Genomic DNA, 13446 nt, shown 5'->3' with positions numbered 1-13446 from the left:
AGGTGTTACCCCATCACTGGCCCCAGTGACATTCCACTCAACTTTTCAAGGCCACCTTCTCTCTGAACATTAGCCTTCCAGTCTTCCCTAAACCACCTTTCCCATGGTACCTACTTGTCCAAGCTTCGGTTGGACATGGTTATTACATGGTTTCATAGCTCTCTGGGTTTGTATCTGTCTGTCTTCAATAAATTCTTTGGGGATAAGTATTTTCATTCTCTTTTATGTGCCTAAAATCAGTACACTCAGTACCTGCTACTTCAAGGTGCTCAATAAATATCTGTTGAATGGGCAAATGAATTGATGAATGTTTCATTATTGCATATCTGTCTTACCCTGTAGTTCTAATAAAGCAAATTCTTCTTGGAAAACTGAGTTAGCTCATATTTGCAATGCTGCATTTAAACATAGATATTGTCTAATCTTTTGTTTGATAAGTAATGATTTTGTGATTTGTTTAAAATAATTATGTTTGTAGGAGTGTGTAGAATTTAGGCAAAAAAAAAGACATTTCTGGGGTCCTCTTTGGTTTGAAACTCTGTTTTTATTTTGTGGGTTATTTTTTTATTTGCCTTGAACTGTCAAGAGAAAATACTCTTTGCTTAGGGCAAGTCGGTGGGTTTAACTTGTCATCTGAGTGTCATGGTAGCCCAGATTGCTGGAAAAACTAAAGGAATTCGGGAGTTTAAAATGTACTGTAAAATTTTTTTTAATTTTTCTTGGATGCTGGGACAAGTTAATCAAGATTTGTAACTCTGATAACTTCATTCTTGAAACACTTGCAGCCCTGTCTCTTGTAGAAGTGTTTGATTATGATCGTGATGCTCAGTGAAATGTCATGTGGATAAAATATTTAGCAAACATCATCTGGAAATCGAAGAAATAATATACCATCTCAGCCATTGCTCATAAATTAGATATGTTGGTTTTTCTTTGAATTCATTTGATGTTAGCCCATTTGTTGGACTTGCTGTGTGCAAAATAGTTCATTTTACGAATAACTTTGAGGGCCTACCGTAAGCCAGAAGTTCTTATGTTACTTATCTCAGGAAATACAGGATACCTGAGACAGCTTTTGTAACCTCCGTGAGCTTGGATCCTGTTAGATTAGACATCTACATGTCTAATGTGAGCTCTTTAAGAAAGATACTGAATCTGGGAGGAATAGGGAAGACATCTTGAAGCAAGTAGCATTTGATCTGGAGAAGATTTCAATAGACAGATTGGGTTAATTGGACTTTCTCCAATTACAAAAGGCAGAGATGTAATTTCTCTCAAGCTACCTCAGTTCATGAGATTTACTGCAAGTCTCCACAGGAAGAAGGAAGGGCAGGAAAGCAACCTCAGCAGTCACTGAGGCAGGCTTCACAGAGAATTGGACACTGTCTCTAGTAGCATGACAGCCAGCCCCTCTGTTGTGTCACTAGATGTGAAAGTCTATTATTCCCTTCTCTTGTAATCTGCACTGTGGTCACTCAGCTTTTCTTATCTTTGTCTCCAAAACAGGGGTAAAGTGTATGTGTATCCCCATTTCACTCCTTAAAAGAAAAAAAAATCTGTCTTGCCTAACCTCTATTCAACCATGAGGAGCCTACTGCACAAAGGTCAGACCAGCCACCTCACAGGCTGCTTGCCAGCCAGAGGATACATGCTTTTGCTTCGGGACTCATTCCTGGTGGAATCAGCTGAGGCCAGGGAGACGGGGTCACATGGTAAAGAACAGACCTTCTCAAACTTCAGCATGCATATGAATCACCAGGAGACCTTGTGAAAATGCAGACTGATTCAGTAGGTGTGGGCTATGACATGATTTTTTTTGTTTCCAGCGAACTCCCAGCTGATGCCAACGTTGCTGCCCCTCGGACCACACTTTGAGTAACAAGGATAGAACGTAGTGACCTCTTCGTGAATATAATTACTCAGAAGGCAGGGAGTCTGTGTGGGAGGTCTGTGGTTGTGAGACAGTGTTTCATGTGGAGAAATAAGTATTAAAAAAGGAGTGGAGGAAGATGCAGCTTTGGTGTCGATATGTGTTTTTATATAAGGCCAGTTTTGAATATGATTAAGGCCACAATGGAATAAGGCATCTTCACACCAGAAAGTTAGAGTTTAGACCATTCAGAACAACAGGGCTGTTGGGGTTGCCTGTTAGTCCTTTTATTATCTTAATCCAGAGCAAGGAAATAGTTATTTTAATGTTATCAGTGACAGACAGTAAGCAGTTGGGTCTGAATTTAAATTATTGATGTTCACTTGAGAGCTTGCTGCAAAACTTTTTTCACAGTTTGCCACGGGGTCCATGTTGTTGGTGAAGATTGGCTGTAGGACCTGCTGTGGGACTTAGCTGTTTATTGCACAGAGTTGGGAGCCAGAGTCCCTGGTATAGACACCCAAGTATCAGATTCCGTATCATTCTGCTACGTTAGGAGAGTCACACATTTCTAACTATCTTCATTAGGGATCCATAGGGGTGATAGTTTAGCACTTGGTCGCAAAGATCCTCAAACCATTGTGATGTCCAGTATCCACAGAGTTAACAGCGCAAAGTGCTGTTTCATTCACTCTTCTAGTCATTTCATAAATACAATCTGACTGACTGATTAAAAAACAAAGAGGTTTTTTTTATTTGACAGTGCTAGAAGTCAGTGACTTAGAATTACTAATAATGAATAGATGAGAACTTAAATATTCAAGCCCTTCTGAGATAGTGGCAGGTATGTGAGGAAAAGCAAGTCTTTCTGACTTCTTCCCCATTTCATTTATTACATCTGAAAATTACATTCGCAGAGTCCCCATGTGGATTTACATTTATTCCTCATTGTTCAAGGACATGAGGGAACGATCACTTTATATCATTTTATTATCTGGAGTTTACCCACTTCAACCTACTGTTCTTACTTTAAAATGACTTATTTTAACTTTAATGATCAGAGAAGGCAAAAATGTTTATTTTAAATGACTAAATAGTAACATGCCTCTTTTTTTTTTTTAACAAAAGACTCTCCTAATTTATGTAAGTAAAATTTTGAAAAGGATTTTCAAAAGTCACCGTATGTTGGTAGTCATACAGAATTTTGACTTACTGAGTAGCTTAACCACATGACGTTTGATGTCTACAATTTTTTTTTCAATTGCTAAAGAAAGAATACTGTTTAGTATGAGGGAGTGTTTGGCAAAGTGAAAAGAATGCTGGCTTTGGAGCCAGACAAACTTATATTTAAATTTCTTCTTAACACAAGCTTACTATGTTACTTTGGTCAAGTTATTTAATCTCTGTGAGTCTTAGTTTTCTTATCTTGTAAACTTGTGATTGCACCTACTTTGTAGCATTATTTTGTGGGTAAAAATCAATACTGCGTGTCATACAGCAGTATAAACATTACACATGACAGAATTTCAATAAATAGACATGATGTTTAAAATTTTATGACAAAATACTATTTTGTTTTGATATAAATTAAAAGCAAAAGTACTTTTGTTACTTCATATTTACGTAGGAAGAACATTACCTATTCTTGACGTCAGTGAAAACTGTGCTGCTTTGAGTTATAAGCATAAGAGCTGTGATTATAATTGCTTCTTGGTTAATCTATATACTGGAATCTTTGTTGTCAAAAAGGTGATTTTCTGAAAAAGTAAGTAGTGATATTGTCAACAGTTTACCAAAAGAAATTCTAAAGAATCTTCGAAACGTAGTCAGTAAATTCATTCACACAGTGTGAAATAATATACAGAAGCATATTGTTCATAGTGAGACATTTTATTCATTCGCTTTAATCAAACAGGGCTGAGAAAGTCAAATTATGCCCATAAGGTCTTAGAGAGTGATGACCAGAAATATTGTATGAGAATGGGATTCTTCACTGTCATTCAACGTAAGGGAAGTCAGACAACATGTCTTCCATGTCGAGTGGAAGACAGATATTTTCAATGAACATAAACACACACTCTCACCTAGTGAAAATACAAAGACTTTTTGATGGTTTCCTAGGTACAGGCCAGAGGATCCCCATACGCATATATGTCTGATAGGATCCTTTGTATTGATTTTATAATGAACTCCCCTTAGATTAACAGGAAACGAGGCATGTCCTTGATTTGAAATGGTACCTCCTAGCAAATGCTGGCACAGTAGTTTGTTTGTCAGTGTGTTTTTCATTTGATGGAGCATCTAAGATGCTTTGATTTTATGAAAGTGAATGAAACCATTGGTAAGAAGAGCAATGGAAATGCCTGGGAAATTGATTCAAAGGAAAGGTGAATTTAAGGGCAGCAGCCTGAGTGTGTAGATGAGGGGCATTGTGAGCCTTCAGGTTTTACTCTGTGCTTCAATCTAGAAGATTTTCATAAGGCCAAAATGATTTCCAGAATAGCCCAGTGTTTAATTCCAGTATAGTGTACAAACAACCTTATCATCCATACCAGAGCAGTTCTTTCCTCCTTTAATAATGTAATAGTCACATCTTCTTATAGTTTAATCTTGTAGAGGGAGCAATATTTTAAATCTGGACAAATTAGAACCTGTTCGCGAACTTCCTCAAGCATCACCATTCTTATCCTTTTAAACATTCTCAATATGTCTACTAGTGCTTAATATTACTTTTCCTTACACAGATCCAGTGCCCCACTTGCCAATTCGTCTGGTGTTTTAAGTGCCACTCTCCTTGGCATGAAGGTGTTAACTGCAAGGAGTACAAAAAAGGGGACAAATTACTGCGTCACTGGGCCAGCGAAATTGAGCATGGACAGAGAAATGCCCAGAAGTGTCCAAAGTGCAAGGTGAGATAACTAACCTTTATGAAAGAAAAGAAACGTGTGCATCTGGATATTATTGAACAGTAATATTTACAATATTGAAGTGAATTACATGCATAACTTTCTTTTTTAAAATTTATTTGAGAGAGAGCAAGAGAGCATGTGTGCAAGCAGGCAAGAGGGACAAAGGGAGAGGGAGAGAGAATCTCAGGCAGACTCCCCACTGTGCATGGAGCCCAGCCTGGGGCTCTATCTCATGACCCTGAGATCATGACCTGAGGTGAAATCAAGAGTCGGTGGCTTAACCAACTGAACCACCCAGGCACCCCGACATGCATGACTTTCTTAATGCAGGTTTGGAGAAAAAGAATATTTGCTGCTTCATTTTAGAAGAGTGATTATATTGTCTAACTAAATGGAAGATTTTATATATAAACAATGTATGTTCTTCTTATTTTCATTATACTTCAAAATTTAAGGAGGCTACATATCATTACTGATTTTAAACTTCAAAGTTTTTATGTTCCATTTAAAAATGGAGATGTGTATACAGGGAAAAGCCAGCATGGAAATGATGTAAAAGTATTATTTCTAGTTTGCCAATGCACTATAATCACTTCTCAATTAGGCAGGCCCTGAATCCTTGCAATCCTTTGCTTTTCTTTCCCCCTTTCATTGCTTATCACTTTAGGATTACATTAAGCTGAGCATTTGCTTTTTGTAAATTGTAGAAGCTAATAGCTGAAGTCAGAACTTGGGGATTTTATAAATCCCATTTTTCATTTTTCTCTTGATTATCATGCAGGAAATCCAAGAGTTAACAGGTATTTGAGCTGAGATTTAGATGTTGAAAGTCAGCCACGCAAACAGCCAGGGAAGACTCACCTACGGAGAAATCAGCAAGTAATTCCAGCCAGAAAACTGTAGATTTGATACTTGCAGGATAGCGATTGTTGAAATTTGGAGGTTTTTTTCTCAATGCTCACTTTTGAAAACTGTATGTGTGTATATATATATGTGCACTCTACCACACATTCCACTTTTGCCAGATTAATCTTTAGAAATCAGTTTAGATTGGGCCTAAGAACAATTCTGCAATTCCTTTCTGGAGACTCAGCACCAGATAAATAAATTTGAGTTTTCAAAAAAGGGTTAAAAATTAATCATTGTAAACCTAACTTGAAGTAGTATAGTATATTCTGAAGCCTATTAATAAGCATAAATATAATGCACAGATTCACTATATTAGGTTCACATACAAGTTTATACATATAGTAAGTAAAAGTATTGCCTGAAAGAACATGTTGCATTCTTAGCAGTTGAAAAAATTTTTGAAATAGTTTTGATGACCTGGCTCTCTTAAAAGCGATGTCTAAAGAACTTTGAGCTAAAGCTTTCTTTGTTTTCCCCGTGGAAGGCAAATTCATCCACAATTATCCTTTTGATTTTAGGGTCCTTCCAGATCATTGCATCAATTGCTCAGTACACTTTTATTTTTCATCTATTGAAGAACAATGAGAAAATGCGGCCTTTCCCCCTTGCTCTTGCCTTTCCAGTTTATTCAAAGCTGCTACTCAGTTTCAACTAAATAAAGACCAGAAGGAATTTAGGAGTGCTGTTAAGTCATTCTAGGTAGCACTTTACTTGAAAGTATACTTTATATTTCTCTAGAATGCTGTGAAAACAATTACCAGTTAGCCTGGCTCTAAGACTGTATGCTGAATGAGCAATGCAGCATTATACATGGGGGAAATTCTGAATGAATGGAGGTAATACATAAAAACATACGTGGGCTATTGTAATCCTTCAATCTAACATTAAATGGATTCCGATATATAGAAAGAAAAAGCAGCCAACTGTAAGGAGTTTTCCAAATGCGCTAACAACTTCCCACAGTTTTAACAAATGCGGATAAACAGTTAAGAGAAAGCATACATGCTGGTTGCTTTTTGAAGTAATTGCTAAAATGATGGGTCTTGAAAAGGAATTCACTTTTAAACAGCTAAAAAGAAAGGAGCCAAGGAACCATGGAATCAGTTTACATGACTGGTGTGTAGTAGAGAATCTACTTTCTGGGGAGATTCTGCTTCCATACACTTTATGTCAATTTAAGTCATATTTTAGGGCTTGTTTTGAATACAAATGGTTCAGTTTCCCTTTTCTTTCACGCATACGACTTTATATCTTTGCATTTTCTTAACTGTGATTTTGTTGTTGTTCTTGTTGTTGTTGTTGTTGGACCTTAAAATTACTTCTCCTCCATGAAATGTTTCTATTCTTAGAAATCCATGAGGAGATATTCCTCAAAGACTTAGATATTACTCCAAGACTTTGCTTTCATAAATAATCCTTTAAATGTATAAATATAGCATGTTGGAAAATAAATAAATATGAAGCAAGTTAAACCAAATGGCTATCCATGTATAGTAGAAATCGAAGTGAAAATATGTACATTAAATGATTACTTTTCAACTCAAAAAAAACAAAATAAAATAAAATTTATAGATATATATATTCTAAATATGTTTTCTAAGTAAAGAGTTGATGGTATTCATCTTGAATATATCTTTTTTCCCCCAATTTTGGCTCTTTAAAAGCTTATATTTCTAAAGATAGAAACACTGGTTAAAGGATATCCATGTTTTTACCATTTGGTACATATTACCAATTTGCTTTCTAAAAGATTGAAACAATTCATAATTCTACCAGAAAAATTTGAGAACCTATATCTATATAAGCATTTCTGATTACATTTCAAGTATTTTTAAAATGCTATTTTAGTAGTTCAAAAATATTGTGTCCTTATATTTTGAATCTCCTTGTTTGCTTTTACATCGAATATAAATTCATGTACTTTTTAGTTTGTAATGCCCCTTTTGAGTTTTCTGTGCATATTCTTTGCCCATTTGTATGGATCAGGTTAGGGCATATTTTTTGCATCAGATTATAGGAGCTCTTTGTTAAGTATTAACTCCTTTTCTGGAACTTCTCTCTCCTATCTTCTGTTACTTTCTTTTTATATCAATGATAGTTTAGGTTGGTTCCTTTTTTTACTTTTTTTTTTTTAACTGTGTGTGTATTTTTAAAATTTTTAGTTAATATACCATTCTTTTTCTTTTGGGGTGGATTCACAAACACACATCATGTTTATACACATATTTTATATATTTACATACCTTTTGTAAATATTTTGTTCCTAGGCTTAGAAAGTTATCTATCAACCAGGAGTTTGATAAAACAGTTCTTTTTCTTCCTTTTTTTAACTATTTAATTTCTAAATATTTTAACTCTTTAATCTAACCATAACTTATTTTGATGTTTACCATGCATTGAATACCTATATTAATTTTTTTCCAAATTAAGACCATCTAACCTAATTATTTATTATATAATTCTCCTCTTACCCATTGATTTGTAATTTTTCTCTAACCTTATGTTAAATTAATATATGTAAAAGTCTCTCTTCTAAGACAATACCATATGCTTTCACTCATATGTGGAATTTAAGAAACAAAAGAGATGAACTTAGGGGAAAGAAAAAAAGAGAGAGGGAAGCAAACCATAAAACAAACTCTAACTGTAGAGAACAAACTGAGGGGTGATGGAGAAGAGGTAGATGGGGGGATGGGCTGTAATAAGGAGGGCCCTTGTGTTGAGCATCGGATGTTGTATGTAAGTGATGAATCACTAAATTCTACTCCTGAAACTAATATTACACTATATGTTAACTAATTAGAATTTAGATAAAAACTTGAAACATAAAAAAAGTCTCTTTTGAACTCCCTAATCTTGCTGTTGCTAGTTTTTCAAGAAAATTCTGTGTCTATATTGGTGTTAAATGACTGTGCTTTTGTAAACAGTACCCATCCAAACATGGTTTGATAATCTATAAATTCATTATTTTAGTTAGCATTCTAAATAAAACAGTTTCGCTTTTAAATGTTATGTCTCCCATAATGCCGTTTGCTCAAGTGGAAAGACAGTTTAATATATGGTATAATATTATGAAAAGATTTGACTTATGCTGAGAAGTCAAAATTATTATTTATGATTGAACTTTGACAGAGGACCAGAATTAGTATTGAAATAGTTTTCTTCCATGTATGATGACAATGCTTATTCATAGTGGGTTTTTTTTTATAGTAAGGTAAAAATATACAAATGTTTCTGGAAGTTATTTACTTATAAGACATTTTTATAAAAATTAATAGCATAGTAAGGTTAACCTTACCTAGCCATTTTTATTTAAACCTCATTGCTTCTTAATTCATACTATTCTCCACTTATGAGACACTATTTTTTATCTTTTTCTAAAAATGTATTTATTTATTTGAGAGTGAGAGAGTGCATGTGGCAGTATGCATGTGCACGTGCACGTGCGCCAGAGCGGAAGGAGGGGCAGAGGGCGAGGGAAAGGCGAGCAGACTCCCCATAGTATGGGGAGTCTGACTAGGGCTGAATCTCATGACCCTGAGACCATAACCTGAGCCAAAATCAAGAGTCAGACACTTAACCAACTGAGCCACCCAGGCATCTCAATGCTATTTTTTATCTTAAATTTTAGTATATATGCTGCTGAAGTGAACACTATTTTTTATCTTAAAAATGTGTTTTCTGGGGCGCCTGGGTGGCTCAGTCGTTGAGCATCTGTCTTCAGCACAGGGCGTAATCCCCATTCTGGGATCGAGCCCCACATCAGGCTTCACCACTGGGAGCCTACTTCTTCCTCTCCCACTCCCCTTGCTTGTGTTCCCTCTCTTGCTGGCTGTCTCTCTCTCTGTCAAATAAATAAATAAAATATTTTTTAAAAAAAACATGTTTTCTGTCTTATATAAATCCTTAGCCTATAGAAAATATATGCTAATTTTAAAATGTCTTTCTTGAATATAGTTACTACAAAACTAAGTCTGGTTTATGATAATTTTTAGTTTAAATTTGAAACAAGTAGGGGATTTCAGTTTTGTTGAAGGTATTAAAATATTTGTTCAATTTCATGTAAAATTTCATTTGAGACTATGTCTTACAGCACAGATTACATATTAAACTCTGAGTTAATAAGAAAAAGAATTGCTAATCCAAAGAAAATGAAAAGTGAGATGCACACCTAAAAATTAAGAAACATAAGATTATACAATACAAAACAAATGAGTAAACATTTTATAGGCAGTTTCACATACATACTTTAGATTTAAGTTGTAATGAAGTATTTTGGAAACAATATTGAGTCAAATGGCGCTGTTTGTATTGTGGTGAAAACAAAAATTTACTATCGTAACCATTTTTAAGTGTAAATGGTGTTTTTTTAATGTTTTCATTTAAAAGCTTAAAATATTTTAACTATTCTAAAGTATATATCATTATAGTTCTTTAATGGTAGAGTAATATAGCACTAACTAAATTTTTAAAAAAGATAAGGTAATCTATTTTATTGTTTCCTTTTTTCCAGAAAGTGATTACGACATACAATTTTATTGCTGAATACATACTGTAAAAAAAAATCTGTTTATTTTAGAAAATTTTAAAATATTTAATTTATTAATAAATGCGTTGTCAGGTGATAGCAAAACCCTTTGGATGTATCTAAAGACATGAAGAATTGTAGATTTTAAAAGAAGAATTAGAAATCTCTAATATTGTCTAATATTTTAATAAGCTTCATTATAGATAACAATTATGAAGACTTCAAGAATGTGGATGAAAACTTTGCAAAAATGATTAATGATCTAGTCTTCTGGTTACTCCCAAAAGGTTCAATATTAGTCAATTAGTATTACTTGTCTTAACCAGATTTTGACTGTTGGCCATATCATGTTTTTCCTTTGTGAAGTGTTGACTTGTTAAAATTCCATTTTTCCAAAGGCCAGTTTTCTGCCTTCTGAGTATATATTTTTTTAACAAATGTATTTTCTGGTTTTGTTTTTTTTTTAAGATTTTATTTATTTATTTGACAGAGAGAGAGCACAAGCAAAAGGAGAAGCAGGCAGAGGGAGAGGGAGAAGCAGGCTCCTCACAGAGCAGGGAGCCCAATGCGGGGCTCAATCCCAGGATCCAGGGATCATGACCTGAGACAAAGGCAGATGCTTAACAGACTGAGCCCCACAAATGTACTTTCAAAAGAGAGGTAGACACACCTTCAGACCCTTTTACCCAATAATTTGTGGCAGGCCAGTTTAAAGCAAGCAGGAAGTTAAACAATTGTATAAAGAAAGCAGCATATGTAAAGGAAGTGTTATCTCTTCAAAAATATTTCTGAAGCAAATATTATACTATGTTAACATTATTACATGTGGATGCTGAATCCATGTATACCTGTTACATTATTAACTTTAGTTTTTAAAATGTTTGGAATAGTTTGTGGTTAAAACTAAGGGATATCTGACAAGCGAACTGAAGGACGATTACGTCATAGCTTTTTGGAGCCATTCAGCCATCTCTATTTGCCTACACAACCTCTAAGGATTTGCCTGTTACATTTTTTTCCCTCCCTCGGTTAAAAGTTAAATGTTGCTCAGCATACTGGGCTTTCTAAAGCTAAATTAGTGTTAATATTTCTCAAAATGGTCAGCTTTTTTTAAGATTTATTTACTTATTTGAGAAGGAGAGAGAGAGCCTGGGGGGGGGAGGGGCGGGGGGGGGGGGGCTTGCCCAAGCACACAGACAGTTAAGAGTCAAGAGTCCAGAGTCAGACGCTTAACCCACTGAGCAACCCAGGAGCCCCGGTCAGCTTTTTATTAACTTGGAAAATAGAAGGAGAATTCTTCAAACATCCCTCCCCCAAATTACCTTCTCAATTAATGTCAGAGAAGAGAAATATTTAAATAAACATTTGTGTAATGTGGGTACAAACTAGATTACATGCAGCTGACCACCTTGATTTTCCTCTTTTGTAAATAATCTCACATCTCTGTTTAGGATGCTTTACAAGACATTGAATAAAGATAATTAATTGGGAAATTATACATTTTCATAGGCTAATATATAATGTGATTTATGATTAATGGGTAAATAAGTCATTTATTTTATTCCAGGGTTAACACACTCCCTTTATCTAGGTGACAGGACAGTCACTTTTCTTTTTTTTGTGTGTGTGTGCGTGAAGATTTTATTTATTTATTTGAGAGAGAGAGAGCATGAGCATTGGGGGGGGTTACTAGGGGGAAGAAGGGCAGAGGGAAAGGGACAAACAGGCTCCCTGCTGAGCAGGGAGCTCAATGCAGAGCTGATCCCAGGACCCTGAGATCATGACGTGAGCCAAAGGCAGATGCTTAACCAACTGAGCCACCCAGGCACCCCCAGTAACTTCTCTTTTTTTAAAAAAAATACCAGACTATTAACAGGATGTGCTGAATTCTGATATGCCATCTGTATTTTATTCATAAAAATGCCTTGGTATCGGCACAGTTATAATAATAATAATAATAATGGTATTTACTACATGTCAATCTCCATTGTAGTTTTATACGTACATTGTTTCATCAAATCCTCCCTAGATATGATACGAGGATGATAGATTTCAGTGTGCCATCCAGATCTTAATTATTAAATGCCTTTTGATAAAACTTTAAGGTATGACACAATAATAATAAAATGATAGGCTCAGTAGTATGTAAGTTACATTTGTTGTCTGGTTTAAATCTCCAAAGGGGTAATTACCACCATTTCAAGATGTAAAAACTGTTTCAGTGAGGTTGAGTAACTGGACCAAAAAGCAGGCAGGGGAAAGTGAGTTATGCTCATTCATAATTTATTGTGAATTTGAAATTAAGGGAATTTACTTATCATGATATTTCCCTTCAAATATTTTATTCTCTTAAATCTTATAATAGGACGCTATAGGCAAGAATGTATTGATTCAGAGAAAATTATTAATTTGCTCCCATTCACATTAAATTAGCTCAAAAACTATGTCTGTAGACTCGAATATCTGAACTGTAGCTATGTGGTCCTGTGGTTGCTGAAGAAAGAATTTGGAGTATTAATGTTGGCTCTCATAGGTAATCCTGCAGTTCTCTAGCATTTCACACACCCCTACAAATACACGTGCAGAGGCTTTCAAACCGTGCCTCATTCAGAAAATAAAATATCTTCTTCATGGCTCCCATCTCACACAGCACAAAAGCTTATAATGACCATACGACTTGTCACATTCTGGACACACTTCTACCCCGTTATTGCTCTGACCTCACCTTCTACTTCATTCATCTTCCTCTGGCCACATTGCCGTCCTTGCTCTCCTTCAGAAGCATCAAGCATGTTTCCCTCTCAGGGTCTCCATACTTGTTCTACCCTTTGTTCTGAAATATTCTTTCCCCAGCTATCTGCATGGCCTGTTCTCTCCCTTCATGTCTTCCAGCAAAATTCAGCTTCTCAGTAACTACCTTCCCCTATCTCAATAGGTAATTTGTCCCCTTTAAATGCTTTATTTTTTCTCCGTCGCACCATATTACTTGTCACTGTGTAAAATAGTGGATACAGATCCTTTAACTCTTCGGTTTGGATTATTCCCGGTATCTTACAGTTTTTGGTGCACTTGTGAATGGGATAGATGCCTTGATTTTTTTATCTTCTGCCTCATTGTTAGTGTATAAAAATGCAACTAACTTCTGTGCATTGATTTATATCCTGTGACTTTGCTGAATTCCTGTATCAGTTCTAGCAGTTTTTGGTGGAGTCTTTTGGGTTTTCTACACA

The 13446-nt window shown here is 35.2% G+C and overlaps 1 protein-coding gene across 2 annotated transcripts in view; it reads left to right on the top strand.

The window, feature by feature from the left end:
- RNF217 (ring finger protein 217) overlaps positions 1-13446 on the top strand; it is a 127932-nt gene that overhangs the window by 87839 nt on the left and 26647 nt on the right. For both annotated transcript variants that reach the window (XM_044386301.3, XM_026504737.4), the window contains one exon: positions 4615-4779. In XM_044386301.3, the coding sequence (XP_044242236.1) occupies positions 4615-4779 (165 nt within the window). The remainder of the gene's footprint in view (positions 1-4614; positions 4780-13446) is intronic.

This window comes from Ursus arctos, unplaced genomic scaffold, assembly GCF_023065955.2.
Source record: "Ursus arctos isolate Adak ecotype North America unplaced genomic scaffold, UrsArc2.0 scaffold_13, whole genome shotgun sequence".
Lineage (NCBI taxonomy): Eukaryota > Metazoa > Chordata > Mammalia > Carnivora > Ursidae > Ursus > Ursus arctos.
The sequence above is the reverse complement of the archived record's forward strand: the minus strand, read 5'-3'. Positions and strand labels throughout refer to the sequence as shown.